The sequence below is a fragment of the Antechinus flavipes genome, chromosome 6, assembly GCF_016432865.1.
Source record: "Antechinus flavipes isolate AdamAnt ecotype Samford, QLD, Australia chromosome 6, AdamAnt_v2, whole genome shotgun sequence".
NCBI lineage: Eukaryota > Metazoa > Chordata > Mammalia > Dasyuromorphia > Dasyuridae > Antechinus > Antechinus flavipes.
Window position 1 is genome coordinate 171,786,386 of NC_067403.1, and position 26,235 is coordinate 171,812,620.

Here is a 26,235-nt window from a genome sequence, read left to right on the forward strand (position 1 = left end):
CCCTATGGGAGTCGACCTTTTTCAGTCAGTCCACTGACAAGTACGTATAAGCTTGTGCCAGGCACGGAGCCTACAAATACAATACATGAAATGATCTGGATACATGAATAACTGGATAATCTCTAGGCTTTACTTCCAGCACGACCTGAGGTTCCAGAAGTGGAGCAGGGGAAGCTGGGGCTGCTAGAGACAGCGTCCAGCCTGGTGGTCTTGGTGGTCCTTCTGTCCTGGGCTGGGAGGAAGTCCCTGCAGGGCCTCCTGAAGGCTACACCCGGGTCACATGGCCATGCAAGGCTGACAACCTTGTCAGGCCTCCTTGGCTCCATATAAGGCTTTCTCATTTTGGGGGAATTTTCCTAGCATCAAGATTTCTTGCTAAGAGGAATCCTAAAATAATCTTAAGAATGCAAATTTGCCAGCAAATTAATCAAAAGGGCTAATGATTTTTATCATCATGGTTAACTTTACCAATGAAATTCAATAAAGGGTTTCTATAAATGGGAATCATACTTCTGAAATAAAGAATTTGGTTTTCAAGAAGCTAATTTATATGTAGCATTTAAAGACCCTGTTTATTGTGTAAAAACAGGATATATCTATGTTAGATCTCAGGAAATAGAAACTATCTTGCTTCTGAGTAGCTGGATGTTTAAGACCAATGCTTAAAGAAGTGAGTGCCATATGGCTATATATGCAGCTATATGTTGCAGTGAGAAGGAGATTTGAATTGGTGAGGTTTTAATACTTGCATTATAAAGAATATTGGAGAGAAATGACCAATATTCAAAATGATAGGAAAAAGAGGTATAGAACACTAAAGCTGGAAGGCACATTAGAATCCACTTAAGACAATACTGTGATTTATTCTCTTGAGTAATGGTGTCTCAGAGTCTCCTGCAGGACCTACTATTGTTGGTGGCAAAGCCAGGACCAGAGCACAGGGCACCCTTCTTACCAATATTAGCCACAAAGTAAATATGATTTTGGATGTTTTCCATGAAATGCTGTTCCTGAAGGCAATCTGATATTAACTTTTATATGTTATTTCATAAAATACAACAAACCTACACATATGCCATACAATATAATGATAATAAATTACAATTCCATCTTCCTGTACACATAAAGTATCTTTTTAAGAGTCCTGCCAGACCAAGAAGGGTATGATGAATTTAATGAGAGAGGGACCATTTAAAGCTGTTTCCAGGATGCATTAAAGAGACCTGTAATCTCAGGATGGGTTTCAGCGTTTCTGATGATGGATGCTCCATGGTATCCCAGGATGACAAGAAAAGTGCCTCATGTGGCCAAGCCAAAGGAAAGCTTAAATGCTAGTTCAATGGCAATTTCAGTGACCGAGTCATGAAAACACACATAGAGTTCTTGTGGCTTGGGCTTCAAGAAGAGTCTTCTGTGAAGAAAAAAGCCTACATTAAATTCAGAAGGACATTTTGATTTCCTTTTCACTCTACTCAGTTTGTATTTGGAAGGATTTATCACGGCTCAAAAAGACACTATAAAATGAGAGGAAGGGGCCAAAACCAGGATACATTTTTGGGACTATTTACTTCTATGCCAGCTCAATTCTCTTCATCATTTTAGAGGGCAAAAGGACCATCTTTATTGACATTCCTTACTAAGCAATTTGATTTTCCTTAAAGTATTGAGCCTACAGCATGGTTTCACTTGTGATAAAAGTGACCTTTGAGATGTTAATTAGGGAAGAAGCTTGATGCTCCCTTGCTTAGTGAGGGCTGTGTTCCTGACCTTAACTGTACAATATCTGCCAAGCTCAATAATGAGATCAGTTTGTTCTCAGTTTTATGGTAGAAGGTCAAAATTTTATTTGGATTTCTTTAAAGACTGCCAATTAGAATCAGGTCTTTAATTATTCCTGGTATAACAAAAAGTTCAATTTTTTATACACACACACACACACATAAATATAAAACAAAAAGTCCCATTTTCTTTATATCTATCTATCTATCTATCTGAGGAGGCTGAGGTCCTAGAGCCTAAGAATATCACCTAAAGCCACCAAGGCCAGGTTTGGATTTAAAACTATCAGACATCCTTGTCTCCATTTGGGAGCCTCCATTTCAAAGAGGTGTAGGGGACAGATGACTGGGTGACTGATGCAGAAAGCCTCTCCTGCCTGTTCCAATTACTTTCCTTCTAGGTTATCCTGCCTCCAGCTTCTCTCCTTCCCCAGCTCTCTCACAGAGGCCCTTCACATTCATCACACAGAATCTTTCTGTGTTAGGTCCTTGCTCAAAAATCTTTACTGGTTCCCCAATGCCGACAGGAGGATGTTAGGACCAAGGGATCTGCAGAGGAGAATCTCTTTCCACCAAAGTTTGGCAGCACAAACTTCTGAATAGTCTAGGTCTTGTTTCTACTTACCCTACAACCCAGTAAGCCATTACTGGAGGTGGTTTTTTCTGATCTGTCCAGTTTTCAGGGGAACATTCAAATAACACACCATGTTCTTTCACAGGACTAAGGGAGGATGCAGCATGAGGCGACTCTGAATTACCTTCAAAATTAAGGGCTTTCTTCTTCTGTAAGTTAATGGAAGAAGCATTTATTCATAAAAAGCAAATTTTCCACCCACATATAGATATGTTTAATGAATGAATAGGACACAAGGAGGCCAAGTATCTTGTAGAAACAATTTCAATGACTGATTCTATAACACATCTGAAGTCCTAGCACTTTTTCTCTTCTGGATACTATTTCCAAATTTCACTTTTTAGAGCCTATTTGAAATAACACATCATTCCAACCTTGCAATGAATGCAGTTTTAAATCTAACTTTCCTCTAAAGTATACAGCAAAAATGGAAATTAGGAAAGGGAGAGGATGAGAGAATCAGTTATTTAATTGTGTATAGTCAAGCAACAAAATGGATAAATCTGGTGAATTACCATGAAACCAGGGATGAGCCAAGGACATGTATATCCTTCAAGGATGTCTCGAAGCAGTGAGAGTGGAGGGGAAAGCTTGAAGATTGTCAGAAAGTCCCAGAAATAAAAAAGGAAAGCTGCCCATGACACTCAAAAGCAGAACTGAGGACAGAGGGTATGCTGGCCCTAAAACAAATCCTCAATTTGGAGGAGAGAAGGAAGAAGAAGGGAACTAGCATTTATTAAATACCAACTCCATGCTAAGTTCTATGCTATGTGCTTTATAAATATTATTTCATTTGATTCTCACAACAACCTTGCAAGAAGATGCTTTTGTTATCCTCATGTTACAGTTGAGGAAACCAAAGCAGACAGAAAGTAATTTGCTAGGAATCACACAGATACTCACCATCTGAGACTGGGTTTGAACTTAAGATTTTTCTGACTCAGAGCCCAGTGCGCTATCCGTAGTGTCCCCTAGCTGCTTTAAATGTTAAATAAATCAAAGAAACTACTAACCAGTATCAAAAATTTTTGCAAATAAAGAGTTTCCTCAACAATACTTCTTTAATAAATGTAAGATTTATTTACCACAAAGACTACCTAGGAATGAATACCTAGGATAAATGAAGACATAAAAATGAAATAAAAGTATTGGAAGGAGAATAAAAATCAGAGAAGAAAGGGATAAATCTTGCTCAAGAAATGGACTCTGACAATTAGACTAGACCGAACAAAAATCAAAGCTTTCACAAAACAATAGAAGCTATTTGAATAAAATAAAAAAATATTATGGCTGACATAAAAAACTTATCTACACACAAAACATGAGAGAGAGATGATTTATGAATGAATGGATTCTTTTGAAAGCATCATTTTAAAGAAGCCTATCCCCTATATTTCAAGAAATCATAAAGAAACCTAAATCTTTTGGAATCAGAGAGCATCTACTGATCATCTCCTGCATAGAAACCCCAAAAGAAAAAGTACTAGGAATACTGTAACTAAAATCTAGAGCTGCTGTGTTTTTAAAAAATACTATAAGCATTCTGAAACAAGCAGTTTTAATACCTAGGAAATATAATCAGGGTCACAAAAAATTTAGAAGCTTCTAGTAAAAACCAAAAGAGAGCTTGGAAAGGTAAAAGTGATAGAATTATTTTTCCCTTACTTTAAAAAAAATTTTTTTAACTTAGTTCCAGATTCTCTCCCTTCCTCCCTTCCCACCCCATCATTGAGAAAGTAAGCAATTTGATATATTATACATGTATTGTCATGCAATTTCATTTCCATATTTCCCCTGCTTTTTTTTGCTTTTCTTGTTACAATATGGCTATTCTGAAAATGTCTTGCATAACTTCATTTGTATAATGGGTATTATATTTCTCGCCTTTTTAGTGGGATGAGGGAGGGGGTAGAGGAAGAGAAAGAATTTGGAACCGAAAATAAAAAGAAAAAAGATGATAAGCTTAGAAAGAATACTAACTTAACTGGCAAAGCTAAACAAAATCTTACAGTGAGAAAAGTGGATTTTAAATGTAATAGAGTTCAATTTCAAACCTTCCTGATGAAAATGCTAGCTCTGAATAAGAACTTTCAAATCCAAATACAAGAGTCAATGGAAACTGAGAAGGATGAATTTATTTGAGTACCTGGAAAGAGATGTGTGATGATGTGGTGCTAACATTGTAATGGGGAGAGAAGAAACAAGTATCCTATCATAACCTTCATGTCTTCAAGGATATTGAGGGAGTTAAATAAGATAAAAGGACTGGGGGGAAGATTAGTTCGGAGAGTTTGAAAATGGGAAAAAGAAGGGAGAGTAAAAGAAATATACTAATGTAGATAGAAGAAGGGGGTAGAACTTGACTATTTCTCATAATTGTGATGGAGAAGGAAGAGGGGATTGGAAATTTGATCACTCTTATTTGAAGTGATCAAACAGACACACAAGCACCCACACACGAAGTTTAGTGTAGAAATATACAAAACTCAGCAGGGAGACAAGCAGGAGATATGGAAGAGGGGGTGATGATTAAAGGGGAAGATAAAATTGGGGAGGGAACAGTCACAATCAGAACATATTTCTTTCTTTCTTTTTTTTTTTTTTGTGAACAATTCAAGCATTTTATTTAACATTTTTTTGGTGTGTGTGAAAATACCAGAGAAGGTTATGTGCTAACCAACAGTAGTTTTATTATAGACCTCCCTCTTCAAAGGCTTTCTTAATACTTCTAGTAAGCTGATTATCTTTTTTCCCTTGCCTTATGGGAATTTTTAATGCACGAGGAACATTGGAATCTAAATTGATCTTTCTCCCTTTACAAAACATATACAGCAGAAATGTACATCCCTAAAGACACTTTACATGTACAAAAATAAATTTACTAATTCCAAACTCATCAGTTGTTGAGAATCAACCACTAAATGAATGGACATACATTTTTACAAACTACATGAAAGAAATAAGACCTAACTTTCAGATCAAGAATTTGCAGAAACACCTCCCCACCAATTATGCTTAATAACAATAAACTTCTCATTTACTCTAAATTCCTTTTTTCTGAACCCAAACAAGTCCTTGTATTCGTTAAATACTATTATAAACTTAATGATTTTCAATAACCAGTATATTTGTTTCCATGAGAAACTAGCTTCTATTTAATTTCTTTTATACTGTACAATTTTTTGACATGTGCTGGACCCTCAATCTTACTGTAAAAATGATGTAAAAGACCCTTCCAGCCACAGATTTAATGTTTTTTCATTAAGTTTTCTACTGTAGTTACTGATCACATGCAGAACCCAACAACCTCTTGAAGTGCTAGATATAACTGGCAGTGGCCTTGACAAAGTGAATTTCAGACCTCTGGCTCTTTGAGCAATGAGTTGTACCCAGTGCTTAGCAAAAGCGTGACTTTTCAGGGCATCCTGTGCTAATAATGGTGGCACTTGTCCAGGGTTGGTACACAGAACATATTTTTTGATCCTGAAAGAATCTTTTTCTGGAAAAGAGCCATGATCTAAGGGAGGTACTTTAGATTATCTTATCAAGACCTGGGAACAGCTGAGAAAAATTTTACAAATGGAATATTATTATTTAGTAAGAAAGGATGAAGGAGGCAATTTTAGGCAATCATGGATGAAAGGAATTGATGCATAACAAAGTGAGTAGAACAAGGAGAACAATTAATAAAAGGAAAACAACAAAGTAAATAAAATCATTTTGACTATCTTGGAATCTCTGACCAAAGCAATGACCAACCCTTTTCTTCAGAGCACCTATGGTGAAACATGTGATCTACCTCTTGGTAGAGAGGGGATGGACACAAGGTGCAGGAAGAGATACTTTGTGGATTGTTTTTGCTTGACTATGGTCATATGTTACATGGGTTTTTTATTTGTTTTCCTTTCTCTTGGTTTATAATTGAGAAGGAGTCAGGGATGGGGTTTGTATCAATAGTGATGTCAAAAAAAGGAGGCTCAATGATTGAAAGCATAAAATAGAAGGAAATTCAGAAGGAAGTACCAATAAGCAGCGCAGATTTGAAGCTAACATGTGGAATTAATTATCTATTAAAATAGCAAGAGGCAGGAAATGGAGATTTATAGTATTACATGGAGTCCTCTTTTGTATTCAGTCTGTATAATCTGTCTGAGGTATTTATGTTCAGAATTTAAAACATTAAAGAATACTAAAACCCAACAAAGTGTTTCTGTAATAAACAGTGAAATTCTATGTACTGAACCTTAGAATATTTGTTTAAAATGTTTATTATATTCTTGCTAAATAGAAGCAGTGCATGTGAATAACAATGGGAATAATGTAATTTTAGAATTGTAAAGGAGGTTAGAGATGAGGATGTTGAAGCCCAGAGACATTAATTGCCTTGCCCAAAGTCACACAATGTTAGGGACAAAAACCAAGTCCAGTGCCAAAAGCCTCCTTAATTCTCAGGATCCAGGAATTAGGACCAGGCAGCCTTATCAAAAGGGAAGTATTTCAGGTGAGTCAATGAACTCACCAGCACAGCACTGCTTGCACACACACATATATGCACACAGGTGCAGACAGGTTTAATTTTTCTTCTTCGGAGACCAGATTTATTGTTTGAACACGTCCAGTCAGAAAAGGACCTTTGGCTATTATTCTTTGGAAGCAACAGACATCTTTTCTTGGCCTGTTCTCTGTTATTTAATAGTACTGTAAACAGCATTACAATTACAATAGCCTAGAAACTGCTCACACCCAGAGATGCCAGAGACTTGAGCTTCAATGTGAATTTGTATTTAGAATTTTCTTTGAATTTTGTGACTGTAGGTGCATTTTCTAAACTCTTTCCTTTTTTGACTGTGTTGTAAAATGAGGGGGTCGACTTAGATGACCCCTGAGATCTAAAGCCTCTGATGATCCTATGAAAAGCCAGCTTAAAAAAAAAATCATATCCTCCTGCCAAACAAGCTGCAACTCTTTCCAGCTGGCTGTGGCCCCTCTCTTGGGCCTCTCTTGGTCAGGGGCTCTCCTCTCCTGTGGATCAGACAGTGTGTTTATTTAATATAACTTATCTTATGCACGTTGTGCATAACATGCTGCAGTCTGTTAGTGCCCAGCACGCACAGGCCTTTCTATCAAACTTTGGGTTATCTGTCATTTTTCCAGGAAGGTGCCCAGGATGTTTCTTTTATTGATTGCCCTGGAAGCATCCTTCCAGCCTGTCACTGGCATTGCTATTTAGAAGTCAAGTGTGTAGGGACAATCTGTCCACAAGTCCTAGTGAAGTGATTCCAAAGGGAGCATGTGGAATTATCCACAAAGATAGTACATAAGAGATGAAGTTTTTTGGTTTTGTTTTATTTTTGCAGGGACTAATCCAGGATCCCTAGAGGGATTATGCCATTTTTCAGATGCCATCTTGCTTATCTCTTTCTCAGGAGTAGCTGGAGCCAGCTTGAATGATTGTGAAATTTTTAGCACGAGCATTCACACCTTGGAAATCATTGGAAAATTATGGCAGCTAGGCGACATAATGGATGGAGCGCTGGGCTTGGAGTCCAAAGACTCACCTTCCTGAGTTCAAATCCAACCTCAGACACTTACTGGCTGTGTGAACCCGGGTAAGACACTTAACTCTATCTGCCCAGTTTCCTCATCTGTAAAATGAGCTGGAGGAGGAAATGGCAAACTGTTCCAGTATCCTTGCCAAGAAAACCCCAAATGGGGTCACAAAGAATAGGACATAACTGAGCAACAGCAAAACAAATTAGAGCTTGGTTTTTTGTTAATTGATTGTCTAGACTTAAGAAAGTGATGAGAAATATGTAAATGATGCTGATTATACTTAAAAGTGTATTGCGTATATATTTTCTTATCTGAAAAACTAGTTGTTAAACATTTGCCAACACAACACTACTCCTTTTTCTATTTATTTCTGGACCCAGTTTATTACCCAGACACCATGACTGTCTAAGACATAGACCGTTGCGTTAATGTGATAGACTACTGTCTCATACTTGGTGACATGTCTTTTTAAATTTCCTTTATTCTTAGTACATCTTGGATGGTTAAACCAATCTTTTTGGCACTGTCGTAGAAAAAGTTTTGTAGCATCTAAGGTCAGTACAATTTATACAAAATAATCTGAGAAAAAAAAGAATTCATACTTTTGTTTGTATAGTGGATTCCTTTTGTAGTCTAGGGAACGCTAGGGACCTCTTCTCAAGAATTTTTTTTAATGAATAAAAATATAGAATTCCAAAGGAAATTAATTATATTGGAATAAAGATGTGAATTTTTTTTTTGTCCAACTTCACAGGAATTTGTGGACTTAGGGTTAAAAATTCCTGGAACAAAGACATTTTCACCATTAATAAGGAATCCTTTTGTTTATTTGGATATTAACTTGGATACCTCAGCAACAGTGGTAAATATTTATGGCCATAGCCATACTGAACAAAGTGATCTGTAGTCCTATCTATCACTGGAGTCTTATATATATCCATACATTTATATATATATACACATATGTATACACATACACACATATATAAAAAATAGGTATGGGAGTCTAATGTTATTCTAAAATCAGTGCTTGAACCTGCCTGACTTATACTCTCTACATATTTCTTCCTCAGGCACTGGCAGATACATCTCAGTCACTTCTATGAGTAGAAAGATAGAATTGACTAGGAAATCACCTATGGAAGTCTGCCTGCCTCATATTTCTTTAAGATTTTACAGAAATAAGGGGGGAAAAAGGCAAATTCAATGGAGATTGCTGAATTCTTCTCCACTATGTTTTTGGGTAAAATGATCAATTATGATCTTTTTCATTCTTCTGACATCTTTTTTGTACCATCTTGAGAACGGATCCCTCATTGCCTTTAAGATTGTGTTGCCCCTAGCAGGGCTTACTTCAGCATATGGGTGGACTTAGGGTCTAGTTCTCTTCAAAGCTTCATTTTAAATGTTACTTTCTGGTGCCTCCCCTAATTATCCTGGACTTTCTTGAACATGCCTTCATGCAGGGCACCCTCATCTCTTCCCCTCCCCTACTTGCAGCTTTTTTTAATGTGTTGTTTTTCTCCCAGAGAATATAAGCTCCTTGAGGGAAGGGCTGCCTTTCTATCTACAGGTATTTATACTTTTAGCACCTAGCACAGTGCCTGACTCAAAGTAAATGACTAATAAATGCTTGTACTGTTGACCTTCCTCAGGTACTTAAGATGATAGGTCCATATATGGAGGTTGTAGCATTCCTACAAATGATGAAAGATCACTAACAAAATTTCAGCAGATCGGTTCCATTTCAGGTCTGTTTGATGTCCACTTTTTGTTTTAGCTACGAATATTCTTGGTTTAATTGTCTTGGTTTAGCCCATTTGCAGGCTCATTTTCTCCTCAATTGCCTTTCACTATTTAGTAATATGATTTTATTTCTAGCCTTTTTTTATACAGAAGGATGATACAGAAGGATGATAGAGACATTTGTAATTGAGGGATCACTGATCATCTCAAGAGAGTGTTTTCTGTGCAGTGATGAAGATAAGACTCCAGACTGTAAAGCCAGATTGTATCTATATCACTTTTTCAAAGAATTTGGTAGTAAGAGTGGGATTGAAGGAAGGGGGAATGAAAGGGGGGTGAGGAAATGGGGAGTGAAGCTTGCTCTTAGAACATTTTGACGAGAGAAAATTTTGTGAACTGAGAATTAAAGGTTTGGTCACAAACAAATATTAACATACCTCATACATCAAGGACTGCTGGAAGATCGCACGAATAGAAAGGCAGCAACGATGGAAATTCTTTATCAGTTGAGGATGGATAGAACCATTGAGCTGTGCTACCTCTTCATGAGTTGGAGTAATGAAGATTCCTTGTACCTTTTCTAAGGCAACATAGTGAAAAAGTGTGTTCTCAGTGCCAGATGTCAATCTTGAAAAACAAAAAGAGGAAACAAGTAAGTTTCTTTCAATTAGACAGTTAATTTTCTTTTCCCTTTTAATCAACATTGTTCAAATTATCAGACTGTTTTAATCATGCAAGAGATTAAATTTTAGTCTATACTGAAGGAAAACATATTGGTGTCATTTCAACTCATTTAACAACGAATGATTTAATCTCTCAATCAAACAATATATGATGATTAAATACATTTTTTCTACCAAGTTTTTAAATTAGAGACTCATTTGAGCCATTTGCCTTTATGACATATGAGACTACAGTGACTAAAACAAGAAAAAAAATCAATAAGCATATGAAAATACCAAATATATGCCATGTACTATATTGGTATCTGAAATACTAGACAAAAACAAAAGACTTTACTTTTAAGCTATTTAAATTCTATTGGAAAAAATAATAAGTAAGCATATATATATATATATATATATAAATATATGCATATCTATATATATATGTGGGAAAAACAGGAGGTAAGTATAAGTGCAATATATATAAATATGTGCATGTTCTAAATATATACACAAAGAGTGTGATCCTTACCGTGCTTTTTTGGTACTTGGGCTCTTTTTATTTAAGGCCACTTCCAGCATTTTCTCTTTGACCTAGAAGTTCTGAATTTTAGTTATGATGTTTCCTAAATATTTTCAGTTTGTGATTTCTTCCTGGATTTTTTTCTTCTATTTTTCATTTTGCCTTCTGATACTAATAACTTTGAGGTAGTTTTATTTTTTAATTTCCTGAAATATGATATCTAGGTTTCTTGTTTAGTCTATGATTTGCAGGAAGTCTGATTATTCTTAAATTATGTTTCCTTGACCTGTTTTTCAGGTGAGTTTTTGATAATAAAAAGCTTTTTTTTTCTGAAATCATGAGTCATTAAACTCAGTCAGCTCCATTCTAATTTTCAGAAAGTTCATTGCTTGCATTTACATATTTTATTCTAAGTTCTTTATTACTTTCCATCTTTTTTTTTCTAGAATTCTTATTTCCCTTTCATCACTGAGCTCCTGTTTTATTTTTTTCTGGCCTTTTTTTTAGTCATTGAGGCTAAGCCATGTTTTTCCTCTGAAATTACTGTCTTTGTCTGACCTCTTGTGCTTTTTTCAGCTCGTATTTTTCCTTCATGGACTTTCCTAGTGTGTGTAGGCCGTTTACTGAGGTCTCAACTAGCTTCCCTTGTGTACCCTATTTCCCAATCCCCTTTTGCTTCAGCCCATCTTTTAGACAATTCTGGTCTTGATGGGAGGAGTGTGTGTGTGTGTGTGTGTGTGTGTGTGTGAGACAGCTGGTCTGCTCCAGAGCTTTTTGATCATCATCTTTTTTTGGAACGATGAGAATAGTTATTGTTAACATTCTACACAGTGAGTGCATCAGGGTAAAAGGCAATGCATGTGAACTTTGGTCATCTGATTGAACCTCTAGGCATGTTTGGAATAGAGAAGGTGATGGATCGGGAGGAGGGTCCACAGAGCTGGTTCCTGTGGGCTGGGTGTTGGGTCAGAGTGGGGAAGGATGAGTGCCTGCCACTGATCCTTCCTCGGGCTCAGCCACAACGTCTCCTAAGAAAAATGAAATTATGTAGTCTTGCTACCCTCAGCACACAACAAAGCACTAAGTTATCTCTCTAGGGCTTATCTTCCTTAAGTCTTACCCTGTTTCTATGCCTTCACATTGATTTTTTTTAAAAAAAAAGGTCCTGAAGGCCTGTTGTTTAATGCCAAACTTGATGTGGACACCTGATCAGTATATCCCTGCACTGTAGCAACTCAGAACTCCCAAGATCTAAAAACTCTCCAGCCTCAGCCTCCCCTACAGACTATGTGACCCCTGCCCGGTTAAAGTGATCTCTCCAAGCACTTATTTTGGCTCTGTCCCTTCAGTGGCTCCCTATTGCCTCTCTGAAAAAATATACACTGTTCTCTTGGGATTTTTAACTCCATAATTCCCAGTCTTCCATAAAGATTTAGGTCTCATGATCTTGTATTCTGTCTACTGGATTATTTGTTATTCCCTGTCCATGACATTCCCTCTCCAGATGTCTGGACAAAATCTTCTGTGTCTGGAGTCCTCTTCCCTCTTCCTTTCTGATTCAAAGATTCCCTGGCTTTAGCTCAAGGGCTACCTATTATAGGAAGTCCATCCTGATTCTCTCAACTGGCAGTGCCTTCTCCTCACAAATATGTTGCATCTACTTTGTATACATTATGGATGTGCTTTTCTTTTTACAACCCAATAGATTGTAAACTTCTTGAAGGTAAGAATCATTTTGTTTTTTATTTTGTATTCAAAGCACCTCATAAAGGAGTACATACTTGTCAAGTACTTAACAGACTTAATAGATGCTTGTTGAAGGAATGAATGAATAAGTATTATTGATAAGACAATATGCTTAGTGATGGGAAACAAAAATTTTTTCTTAAAAATTATATTACTTGCTATTTTCAGTCATAACAAATTTAAATTCTGAAAAAGTTAGATATCCTTCTCAATTCTGCTTTCTCAGGAAATATTTCAATCAAAAGAAAGCTAAAAGTTTAATGAAAATGAATATTAAACATGTTTCTTACTTTGTGGCCTCAAATAGTTCCATTTCTTTTTCTGAAAGTTCCTTTTTTTGTCTTCCTAAATGAAAAGGATTTGGAAGAGTAGCTTTCTTTTTAGTGACCTGGAAAACAAACAATATTCTCAAATCTAATTATTTCTTCTCTTGAACAACATCAAATAGCATTAAACATCACAAAGACAACACATCATGGTTAGAAACACTAGCTAATTTTCAATAAGTATTTGAAACTGAAAAGGTTTTTTTTTTAGACCACAATTTAAAAATTAAGAGCCTTACTAATGAGCTAAGCTAAAATAACTAGAGAAGACTTTATAGAGAGAAAGAAATAGGAGGTCAATTAAATCCACGGTATATCAGCTCAGTATTTGATTGCCAAGAAAGAAACTATGGAATAGGTTTAAGTACCAAGCTATGGCAAATCAACCCTAAAGATTAGCTGTAGCTTTTCTTACTTTGTTAACTCTGGATTTGTCCAAATCTTTTCTGAATGCATTAAATTTCCTTCCATGTAATTTTTGTAATGAGTTCCACAAGTTTGTTATTTATTATGTGAACGAGTTTACCAAATCTGGATGAGAATGGGAGTGGTAGGAGGGGAGGAGAATGATGATACTGAGACTCAAAATCCCCAAATTCTAGAAATAAATGTATCCTTACTTATGCTTTAGAAAAATGGTAAAGGAATCCACTGGCCTTAGGACTGGATGATCTTTCAAAGTCAAAAAACTGGACTTTTAAAGATACCTCCTTATTCTAGTCTTCTGAGATTTGATGAAGAAGTTCATATTCACTTTATGTCTACAATGTGTGGTTTTCTGATGCTACTCCTATGTCCTAACTAAAACATTTCTGACTCTGGGGGCCCCAGGAGGCCCTTAGTTTTGGACTTTCCCCAATGCCTGAGGCATCATCTTTGCCATCCCTTTTTTCATCCTTTCATTAACCTCTCCCACAGTGTGGAGGAGACTGAATTCTATAAGGTTAAGTCGAACTTTGGACTTTGGAGTCCAATTTGGAAAATTAGGAAATTTGGAAAAAGTGATTCCAAAATGGAAAGATTTCAGGAGGGGCACAGGTGATAAAAGACCTCTTATCCCTGGACAATGCACATGGGAATCAAATTCTGTCTGGACTCTTTTTGTGGTGAGAAACTGGAAATTTTACCTACTCCGTCAATCCTTCAGAACTTCAATGTTGACAAAGCACCCATGGCTGGGTCAAGTGTGAGTGCGTGGAAGAGTTCCAGACCCCAAGCTGGCTTAAGTTTGAAGGACTGGCTCTGTTCTGAATTTTTCTGTGCAGACCACCTAACCCAGTCCTTTCCTTACCTGTTTCACAATGCAGAGCTGCCAGCAAAGACTGAATACATCAAGGAACAAGTTCACCAAGTATCACTATTCCTGGACCACCCAGACAAGGGCTCTCTGACTTGCTAACCTTTTTAGGTAAAAATACATTACAAATCTCTAGTCTGTTAACTATGGTGAAAAAGCTCAGCTTAAATAAGGTGTGCTCTACTTTAAAATCCTCTGGTATCAATGGAAAGGTAAGCTCAGGAGGGAATGGAGAGCCTTGAATGAAGAGACATACCTTTAGCAAGGTGCTACTGGCTTGTGGACCTCCAGGACTCTGAGCTTCCTTCACTCCCTGCTTGGGCAGTGGATCTGGGGTTGTGTGTGGGCTAGAGCCACCCCCTTCCCCACCTTCAATGCCATTCTCGAAGCCCCCGTTGCTTCTGGAAGGACTGAGCTTACGTGTCTTTAGAGAGTAGTCACTAAACAGTTTTCTTCTGCTGGAAGGAGAGGTGATGGCCCTAGAGGTGTACTGGAGCTTGGTGAGGAGAGGGGAGGAGGTCAGACTTTCGAGTTTATCTCGGGATGAGGGAAGGAACCAGTCTGCACAAGACAAACAGGGGTTTGAAGGAGACGCCAGCCTCTCATCGAGGCTGGCCTCTACTCCCTCCAGCTGAAGGAGAGTGGCTTTGACCTGGTCCACATAAATGCAGTCTGGTCCTGGATGCCCAACAGCTTTGGATGCACATCCTCCAGCCTCTAGCAGCACACACAACAAGTAATGTTTCTGTAAGAAAACAATTATTGAGGCAGGTTATACTAAAGTGTGAGGGATTACTGGAAAAACATCTTTAATAGAGTAGTTTTATTTTATACAGGGCTTCTTAAACTTTTTCCACTCCCTTTTTACCTGAGAAATTTTTATATGACCCTGAGCATAAAGATGTATAAATAGATAAACAAATCAAATGTTTACTGATAACAAATCATAATTTTGCAATCTCCCACATTTAGCTATGAGACCCCATAAGATGTTGCAAGTCACAGTTTAAAAAACTTGGATCTAAAATCAAATAATCTTGAGACGTCGTCTCAGCCATCATCTAGTCTATCAGCTATTGTGCTACTCCCAGTTTTTTCATTTCCAGGCTAATATTCCTTAATTTCTTCAAACAGTACTCCCAGGGAATCATCTCCAGGCCTTCCTCCTGCCATCTTGGAGACACTTTCCATACATGCTGCAGCCTGTCTTCAATCTTCCTAAAATGGGATCACCCTTAAGCTTAGCAAACACCCATATTCCTGTTTTAGATATAATTCCTCTCAAGGCAGGACTGCTTTCTTCTAGCTGCCTTGTCATGCTGTTAGCTCATGCTGTTTGCAGATTATTGTCTAGTCACACACACACAAATCCCCCATTCTATCCTCGGGAAGCTGATGCTTTGGATTTGAGTGTAGGATTTTATATTCTTTTCCAGTAAATTTCATTTTCTTAGATTTCATTCCTCTAGACTGGGTTTCTGAAACATTTTTTACAGAATGAGAAAATTTTAGGACTGGAAGGGTCCTTAATGGCCATTTAATCCACCTCATATCCCACCCTGTTTCTCCGCCTCCCACTCCCCCCATCCTTAATCTAACAGACCTGATATGTGGTTATCCAACCTCCCTTTGAAGGCCATCTATGAGGTTCTGAAAGTAACAATACCTTCCATTCTGGGATAGGAACCTTGTTAGAACAGTTTCCCTGACTAATATTGAACCTAAATTTTCCATTGTGAAATTTTTAGTTCTGTTCTCTAGGGTTAAGAAAATTAAGGTCAGTTCCTATTCCCATGCCAGTCTTTCAAATACTTGAGGCCAGATTTCCTCCTATCTTCCCTGAGTATTTACTTTTCCAGCTTAAATGTCTGTAGTTCCTTCAATTGCTCCTTTTATGGAATAAACTTAAGGTCTTTCCTCTTCCTAGTTGGCTTCTTCTGGATACTCTTAAGAGGTTATGGATGAATGAATAAATTTATTAAGACGATACATACAAAGCACTGTCCCTGAAAGTGGAGAGTTCCTGCTTTCAAGGAGTTCTATTTTAATTTCTTCAACCAGAGTACTTGGGACTGAACACAAGGATCCAGAAAAGGCCTTCCCAGTTCTGGAAGATGAGCCTTTCTTACTGTAGCCTGAGCTTGCATTAACTTTTTGGTGACTGAGAGCTGACCCTCTGCTAAAACCCCAGACGCTCCGGCTATCCTTGTCTCTTGTACTGAAGCTCAAGTTGATTTCTCTGTACACAAGGGAACACTTTGCATGTGTTTTTACTGAATTTTATCATACCAGGTCTAATGCTTAACACAAGGCACAGCACAGAGAAGGTGTTTAATAAATGCTTAATGATCGGTGGATTGATTCTGCCCACTGCTCTACCCCAGGAATGTCGAACTCAAAAAAAACAAAAAAAGGGGGCCAGTACCCAATAGATGAGGTCCTTGCTGGCTGCATACTGATTTATAAAACCACATATATTTACACGATTTCTTTTTTATGAATACACCCGATACATTAAAATCAGAGAAGGCTGCACTCAGGAGTATTGTAGGTCTTGTGTTTGACCCCTCTAATCTAACCTACTGAGGTCTGCTTGTATCTTGACTTTGTCATCAAGCATGTTGCCCATGCCCCCTAGCTTGGGTCATTTGCAAGCTAGCTGAGGGGACATCCATTATCCATGTCACTGATGAAAACATCAAAATCCCCTGGAGACCTCTTGCCATGTAGCATCCAGCCATTAATGACGACTCTTCACCGTCTAGTTCACATCTCTCCATGTTCTCCATAAGTACAGGAGGAGCAACTTATCCAAAGCTTTGCTAAAACAAATTCTAGCCTCATTCTATCCATAGCATTCTCCTCAACTACTACTTTAATAATCCTGACAAAAAGGATCCCATCTCAGTGTTTGTCAATCATCTCATCTCTCTTATAATCCATTCCAGAACTTGCACATGTACAGAAGTCAAGTTCACTGACCTCTACTTTTCTGATTCAATTTTCTTCCTGTTTTTGCACATAAAGAAAATAAAGACTTTTCTAATCCTGTGCTGATAAACTATTTTCTGCCATATTTTAACTATCCAGTCTTAGTAACTGAATCATAGTTTTAGTATCTGAAAATAGAGATCACTGGGGCTTATTTATCTCTAGCATCAAATATAAAATCCTTTTAGGATAGTTATAAGTTTTTCTATAACCAATCTTCTTCCATGGTACTGGTTTCCAAATATTTTACAAAGCAGCCACATAGGCCCATCTGGTGTTCCACATTCATGATACGCCATCTCCAGTCTCCATCCCTTTGTACTGACAACTCGTCTCTCCTCACTTTTGCCCTACAGAATCCATGACTTCCATCAAGACTCAGCTTAAATGTCATGTCTCACAGGATGCCTTTCCTAGTCATCCCTTGTATAAGCTACATTTTGATATTCCAAGTACACTTTGCATGTTATGTTGTAGAATTATTATTATTAGTACTGTATTGAGGAGGAGGATGGGCAATGTGTACGTGCCCTATTGCCAATTTCAATTAAGCTTTCTATTCTCAATTTATGACTAAATCCTTCTTTAATGTCTTTGTTTCATGAGATGCTCCATCATTTTCTAGTTTAGAAAATGTAGTCCATTATTTTCCCCTTCACATTCTACACCTTGATGTAATGTTTTCATGGTTTGTGATTCTGCTTATTTTGAGTCCCTGTTGGGGTGAGCTGACAATGACAATATATAGGTTGTACTGGCAAGAAGGGGTGAGGTAAATTGGGATTTTTCCATTATAGAACAGACTTCTCTAGTGGGGTTTAAGACACTACCAAGTCCTTTGGGTTTTAAGCACTTACTAGTAGTTCTCTGATGGGCAATCTTGTTAATTACTTAAATTTATAGGTAAGCACAATGGGGTATCTAATCCCAGGTTGTGCCAGATATTGTGCTAGAGCCTTCTCCTATGAAGTTATTTTCTACTTATTCTGTATGCACTTTGTATTTACCAATTCTTTATTGTGTGAGCACAATGTTCCCCCCATTGGAGTTTAAGTTCCTTGAGGGTAAGAACTGTTTTGACCTACGTCTGCCTCTCTATCACTTAGCACAGTTCTTGGCAGTGTACCCTGTGTTTCATAATAAATGCTTATTGACTGATCCGACTGGGGCAAGGGATTTAAATCCACCCAGACCAACCAGGTCTCTCTTACTACCACCTCTCTTATTTTGAGTACCAAATTCTACCTAGTCATTTGGGATATAAAGGTCATAGGTTTGGCAGAGAAAACAAATAAGGAGTCAAGGAGCCCTGTGTTTTCCCACTGTCCATTATTGCTGTCTTGCTCACACCAAGCACTGGTCCTACCCCTTTTTTCATATTCTTTTCTATGCCCATAGAACTGATAATCTTTTCCTATCTTCCTGATGCTTTAGTGCCACTCTGACACTATTTTTATGGTGCTGACATGCTCTTGAACTCTGTTTCTGTCTTATTTGTGGCTCTTGTGCCTTCTTTTTGAAAACTTGAGTAAGATGGTTAGTTTCTTGTGCATCCCCCTGGTCTTTTCAGGCAAATCTCATTCCTCCTCCTCTATTTCCCTTCACAGATTGAGAAATTTAATCCGTGGAATCCTATTCCAGCTCTAAAGTCTTTGAAATCTGCTTTCCCAAGGGTGCAAGTAGGTCTGACTACATCCAGCTTTTCTCCTGTTCCGTCACAAACTCTAGAATGGAATAGTCATTTTTCTCCAAGGTGACCATCATTTCTTCCCCAGATACTAACTCCTCCCTGGGAGTGAGAATTGAATCCAGAACTAGAATTTCTTCTTGTTGGCTCCTTCCCTTTTTTAAGGATAAAATAGTTGAATTACATTTATTTAGTTTTAAATGTTTTTTTATTTAGTTATTACCTAAAAAAAAAAAAAAAGTTATTTGCTACATCTTTGTTTCCCAAACTCATCCATTTTCCTTCTCTGGCAAAGTGGGCAGGCTAGGTACTTTAAAGATATCACTTCTGTCTGACTTTCAGTAATGCCCTCCTCTATGCTAACTTCCCATCTCTAGCCCCAGGATTTATTCACATCATCCTGCTTTCTGAATAGGTGGTAGTACCCCTTGTGGCCAGTTTTATCTTTTAAACACAGGACATAGTCCAATTATGGGTTTCATTCCACCCCACAGATTGAAAAAGATAGTCTATTTTCAAAAATAGACTTGTGTTTCGCCCTCCTGCCTCAACTTTGGACATTTGCGCACAGGTATTTTACTTATTTTTTAAATTTATAATTAATGATATTTTATTTTTTCTAATTATGTGTAAAGATAGTTTTCAACATTCACTTTTATAAGATTTTGGGTACCAAATTTTTTCTTCCTTCTTCTCTTCCTTCCCTTCTCCCCAAGATAGCAAACAATCTGAATCAAGTTATAGATATACAATCAAATTAAATATATTTCTATATTATTCATGTCAGATATTTTAGAACAGGGATTTATTCTTGGTTCTTTTCTTATCTTTTGTCTCCTGAATTTCTTCTTTTTTTTTTTTGAGTAGGTAAAAGAAGCCCTTTTTTTTGCCTTATTTCTTACTTAGTCTTTTTTTTTTTTTTTTTTTTAATTATAGCTTTTTACTGACAAAACCCATGCATGGGTGATTTTTTACAACACTGTCCCTTGCACTCACTTCTGTTCCGACTTTTCCCTTCCCTCCCTCCAACCCCTTCCCTAGATGGCAGACAGTCTTATACATGTTAAACATATTACAGTCTTACTTAGTCTTACTCACTGAGTATTGCCCTTAGAGAAACTGAGATTTGGGAAAGAGCTTAGGTTAAGAAGGCCAAGGTCTCCCATTGCACTGGAGCCATTTCTGGGCCTCCTGATCTATAGCTTGCCACTGGACCCAGGATGACTTCAGAGGATAGAGTGAGGCTGGTGACTGTGCACAGTTCTCTCTCACTTCAACCCAATTCACTTGCAAGTCAAGACATCAGCTTCTTGATGTCACTGGTCATATTTGAGAACAAAGGACAAAAACAACTTCCTAGGAACTTTTAAGTGTCTTCACTACTATATGTCTTTTTTACATTGTGCCTGTGATATCTAATTTGGTAGTGAGAGGTAAATAAGCAGTTTTCTCCTTCCCCTCATCCTTTTTAGAGCAAAAACCTTTATATTACATTTCCAAGACTCATAGGCAAAGACAGTCTTGACCACCTTTGTAAGGGGCACTCTATAATCAGGTCAGTAATAATTTGTAATCTCTCCTTTATGATCAGGTTAGGAATAAGCTATTATCCCCATTTTATGGTCAGGTTAGGAATAAGCTATTACTCCTATTGTATGAGTACTCATATTTAGATCAGGGAATAACTTGTAATCCCTATTTTATAAGTCTCATACCTGAAGTCCAAATCCCATTCTCTCATATTAATTTATCTGACTTTTGGATCTTGATTATTATGATGATGTATCATCTGAAAAATCTACAAGCATCTTCTTTAGTTTTGTCCAACTCATTGATAGAAATGCCAAAAAACCCTAGGGTCAAGGACAGGTCTGTGAGATACATCACTAAAAAATTCCATCCATTTGGAATTACTCTTTGGGACTGATCATTTATTCAGTTCCAAATCTGTTTAGAGGTATGATACTTTACTCACTTTTCTCTCCATGTTGTCCAGGACAATTAACAGTTTTGTTTTGTTAACTATTTTGCTGAAATCTGGGAATGTCTATAGCATCTCTTAATCCACCAGTCTAGAAACTGTAAGAAAAATAGATGGATACAGACTGGCATAATTGATCTTGACCTGGTCATGCTTGCTTTTAGAAGTCACTTTTTAAATGTTTTGAATCCATCTATTTAATGAGTTCTATGATTTTAATAACTTCAAATCCCTGTGTCCAGAGGCTTCAAGAATAGAGGGTTCCCTTGAAGAAATCCCAGAATGGTAAGAAAGCCCCATTTTGGGAACTTTGGAAGTGATAACGAATGGTGGTAATGATCTGATCATGATCAGACTGGGACATCTCAGGCTCAGATGTTTCTTGACATCTCAGTCCTGAGAGTCCAGCACAATTTGAAGGTCCAGGGTGGCTAAGTTTGGAAAGTGGAGGTCAATGAAAAAGTCCAGGTATCTTCAGGAAATATGAAGCAGTGCCAACCATCCACATCTATAAGTGCAGCAGGGGAAGAGATTGGCCTTAGAAGTAAGCCCCAATTCAGGGCTTACTGAAATGAATGAATCAGAAAATAAATGAACAAAATCAAAGAAAACTTCAACTGCGTCAAAAAATTATGGCATACAAGATCTCCTAAAGGAAGGAAAGAACCATAACTGCAAGGAGAGACTTAAAAGGAGAAAAAAGTGAGTTTTTCACAAGACCACAAAAATACCCATAAGTGAAGCAAAAGGTAAAGAAGGAAATTGAAGTTCTGGAGAAAAGAATTGGAAGGAGAATAAATGGCTTAGAGGAGAAAGTGGTAAATCTTACCCCAGAAATGAACTTCCTGAATATTAGAAAAGGCTAAAGAAAAATCAAAGAGTCCATGAGACATTAAGAATTATTAGAACAGAATCAAAAGATTGAAAAAAAGAAGAAAATGTAAGATATCTGTGACTAAAATGTGGCCTAGACAAGAGATCAAGGATAGAGAAATTAAAAATTGCTAGACTTCTTGAAAAGTATTATTATTATTTTTTAAAAGCTTGGACATTATATTTTAAGAAATCACAAATGAAAATTACTCAGATCTATTAGAACCCAGAGGAAAAGTGAAGATATAAAGGTCTACTGATTATATCCTGAAAGAAATCTCCAAAAGAAAAGTGCCCAGAAAATGTTAGCTTAAACTCAGAGCTTCCATGTCAAAGAAAAAATATTGCAAGCATCCAGAAAGAAGTATCTCACCAGTGAGAGTCACACACACAGTACTCTAGTTCTCAGGGGCAGCTTTTGGCCCTGAACCACGAGCGGCCCTTCCTCAAGATCCTTTCCCTGCCTTCTCTGGGTCCCATCTTCCTCCTCCAGCTTTGTGTTCCAAGGCACAATGCCCATTTAGCTTCTTCCTTTTCTCCTTGGTCTTGCTCCTTTTTTTGAAGGAACACTTCACGCTCCCTGATCAGCTCAGAGAGGGCTCTGAGTCTTGGTACCGTCCCTACCATCTCCTTCCAGGCCATAGCATGGACTTGGTTCACACACAGGTACTGGGCACTCACAGAAACACAAAGGCAGTGCGCTCTTGTTACAATGCTCCTTGCCTTCCATATTTGAAAGAAGACTCTCTGCTCATGGTCTCCTTTTAGGAAGCTGCTGAGCTCCAGGGGAAGGATGGATACAGTCACCAGACAGCTTCTTGCCATTGTTTTTCCTTGCTCTGATGTTTATAGTGGGCAGAAAACACGCCTCTCTAATACTGGAGGGCAGAAGGAAGCAAGGAGGAACATTTCACAGGCAGAAAAGGTGGAAAACCTATCCTCTAACCTCTAACCTTCTATTGGTGGTAGCTGGAGATGCTGTGAATGGTTCTGAGCTTTCTAGGGGGACCCTGAGCAAATCACTTAACTTCAGTTTTCTCATCTGTAAAATGGAGATAAGAACAGTGCTTACATCCCAGGGTTGTCATAAGGTTCTGATGCGGTAACAAATACAAAATTCTTTGTAACCATTAAGGTACTGCATAAATAACAACAATTACACTGCTATTATTATTGATTATCATTACTGTCACTTGATATGGCTGAGCTATGGATATAGCTCCCTGAATTTCTTTTCCCAGCCAGTTTTAAAAGTGTCCTACCTATGTGCCTAATAATCACTTTTCTTCCCTATCCCCTCAAAACCACATCTTAGGTTCTTACTAGAAACCGGTTCCACATAACCCTGCCCTGATGGTGCTGTTGGTTACCCAGCAAGATAACATGGCACACTGACAAAAGCCTTTGGTTTGTGATCCAATGATGTGGCTCTGGGATTTGCCACCTGGTTGATCCTGAGAAAGTTCCATAACTCCAGAGCATTTTAATCAGTAGAATGAGGAGATTGGAAAAGATGAATCTAAGATCTATGGTCATTCTAGGACCCTCGAAGCCAAGATTCTTGTGGCAGTCTGGTGAAAGAAGGCCTATGGACCCTTTCTCAATCGAATGTCTAAGAAAAGTAATTGAAGGAAATATTAAATTTTAATAATAAGTTAGTGAATGTAATTTTTTATTCTTAAAAAACTCTATACAAATCTATCCAGAATTCTGAACTCCTTCAACCATTTTCTAAATTTCTTACTTTTTTGGTGGTAGCCCCCTTTTTCTGCTCTCTTGTGATTCCCCACTTGCCATATCTTTCTTACTGCCCAGTAAGAAAATAGAGCCTGAACCTGGCATAATTAGGGGGAAGACTCCTAAATGGAACCCTGAAGTGTTTGTCTCTTAATTTCACCAGAGCTCCCATTAGGGAACTTTAAGGAAGGAGTTCAGCCACTATGGTTTCCAATATTGAAAATATTCCTTTGGTTTGATAAATGTTTTGCATTTCCCTTTTTGCTTAAAAATCTATTCAGAAAATCAGATATGGGGAGGGGTAAGGAAGGTGATTCTAAGAATGATTGGAAGGATAACTTACCAAACCAACAATTAATAAAAAATATCTTCCCTCAGGCTCCTGAAAGACTTGAGCATCTGGTTCAGAAGCAGGTTGAAGATGGTGTCGTGGGAACACTTCTCTCCATATGACTAAGTGACCGATCCTTTGTTCAGAAACTAACGGGAGCAGGCAATAATGTCGACAATACAAGGCGATGTCAATCAGGTCATCCTTTGGCAAGTGGCTGCAAATCAAATAGCCCTTGAAAGGGAAGCAAAGAGGGAGAAAGTTACATCCAATGGTATCTCTTGGACTTTTCCCTAGGTTATAAGCAATACAATTCAATCTTAAAAAAATAATTGAGCTACAACTTATGTTAAATGCCTAACACTGCAGGATGCCATAGAGAGTAAATTTGATTGCTGTCCTTGAGGAGCTCTAATGGAGAAGGGAAGATGAAACATACACAGATAATCAATAACTAGGATGAACGTACACAATGGACTATAGGAAGGATGACTTCTGACTGGGCAGGGGAGAAGGAAGGTATCAAGATGTTTTGTGGAAAAGCAATAGTTGTATTTTGTCTGGAATGGAGGAAGATCAAAGGCAAGGCATTTGGATAGGTAGTTTGTGCCCAGCTTGTGGAGGGTCTTAAATGTTGCGCTAAGGATTTTAGATTTCATTTGGGGGTGAATAGTACAATGGATAGAGAACTAAGCCTGAAGTCAAAAGGACCTGAGTTCAAATCTGATCTCGGACACCGACTAGCTGTGTGACCCTGGGCAAGTCACTTACTCCTGTTTACCTCAGTTCCCTCATCTATAAAATGAGTTGGAGAAGGAAATAGCAAACCATTCTAATGTCTTTGCTAAGAAAATCCCAACTGGGGCCATGGGGAGTGAAATGCCACTGAAAATTACTGAACCATCATAAAAAGGGGTTGGTAGCCTTTGAAGACCAGCAGGAACATATAAGGCTATGTGAAAGTCTAGCTTAAGGAGTTTGAACCTGAGCACTAGTGTTAGGAATGAAAAGAAAAAGATACATGCTAGGAAAGTGGAAATGACTATATATGGGATCTGAAGAAGGAAGAAAAATGACCCTGAGATTTTAAGGCTAGAAGATGAGAAGGGAGGAGAGAAAGGACACTATTAACAAACATTTTTTAAAAAAAGAACCTTACAACATTTCATTTATTAGATTAATAAAGGGGAGCCAATGTGGCAAAGTGGATAGGACACTGAGGCTATCATGGACACTACCTGGCTGTGTTTCTATCAAAGAAACAAGTCTCATGTTATATTCAGAACAGGAACTACCATGGGAACCTTTTATTTATTAATTAGAAACAGGACGCAAGGAGAGTTCCAACCTTGGCATCCTTAGGAACTCTGGGACAGAGCAGACTGTTATATAATCAGACTTCTCTAGGGGATTACACTAGGTTGAACAGCTACATAAAGTAAGTTAATAGAATAGGAGTTAAGTTTTCTCAGAGTTTCTTAGGCTATTTTGTGGGGAAAACCCCACTTGCTGGAGGTTTGCTAGCTGTACAATTTTCCAACAGTGACCTAAGAACAGAAAGAGCTTGAGATCTTGGGGCAGTGAGCTGCAACCTCTCCCATTTTTATTGTACAAACTTCAGGGAGTTTAGAGACTTGTTTAATCTTGCTTCCTATGGTGACTCAGGCGAAATCATTTAATTTGCCCTACCCTCAGTTTCCTCATCTGCAAGATGAGACCAGTAAAATCTGTATGCTTACCTCACAAGATTGTTGTTTGGTTCAGAACCTTAAAGGGTAATATAAATGGTGATTATTATGATAATTAATATTACATTAAAAAGATATGTTATTTCTTTAGAATCAAACACAAGGTCAGGTACATGCCTGAAGGCCCCCACCTGGCAGAGATTAAAAAAAAAAAACCCTCACATATTGTTTTGTGAATCAAGAAGCAGTTTCCTCACAATTTTTTGAGACAGATAGTTTACCATTACAGATGAGGAACTGAGGCTTCCAGGGATGGAACAGATTGACCACAAATACACAATTATTAAGTGTGGGAGGCTCTTTTGACAGATTGGCTAAAACTAAGATGCCTTTAGGCAAACAGTTTATTAAGAGAAGCTAATGAAGTTACAAACTAAACATATTGTTGTTCAGTTGTTTCCAATTCTCTGTGACCCTATTTGGGGTTCTCTCAGTAAAGACACTGAAGTGGTCTGCCATTTCCTTCTTCAGCTCTTTTTATAGATGAGGAAACTGAGGCAAAGAGGGTTAAGTGACTTGTCCAGAATCACACAGCCAGGACATATGTAGGGCTGGTTTTGAACTTAGGTCTTCCTAATCCAGGACTGAGCTCTGCATACTGGGCCACTAAATATATCTT

The 26,235-nt window shown here is 37.8% G+C and overlaps 1 protein-coding gene across 1 annotated transcript in view; it reads right to left on the reverse strand.

Moving 5' to 3' along the window:
* Positions 1-1,157: 1,157 nt before the first annotated feature.
* INTU (inturned planar cell polarity protein) overlaps positions 1,158-26,235 on the reverse strand; it is an 84,822-nt gene continuing 59,744 nt past the window's right edge. The window contains exons 11-16 of the mRNA XM_051964096.1: positions 23,881-24,102; positions 14,525-15,013; positions 12,936-13,033; positions 10,149-10,338; positions 2,404-2,561; positions 1,158-1,411 (exon numbers count right to left, since the gene is read on the reverse strand). Of these exons, the coding sequence (XP_051820056.1) occupies positions 1,300-1,411; positions 2,404-2,561; positions 10,149-10,338; positions 12,936-13,033; positions 14,525-15,013; positions 23,881-24,102 (1,269 nt within the window). The 3' untranslated portion in view covers positions 1,158-1,299. The remainder of the gene's footprint in view (positions 1,412-2,403; positions 2,562-10,148; positions 10,339-12,935; positions 13,034-14,524; positions 15,014-23,880; positions 24,103-26,235) is intronic.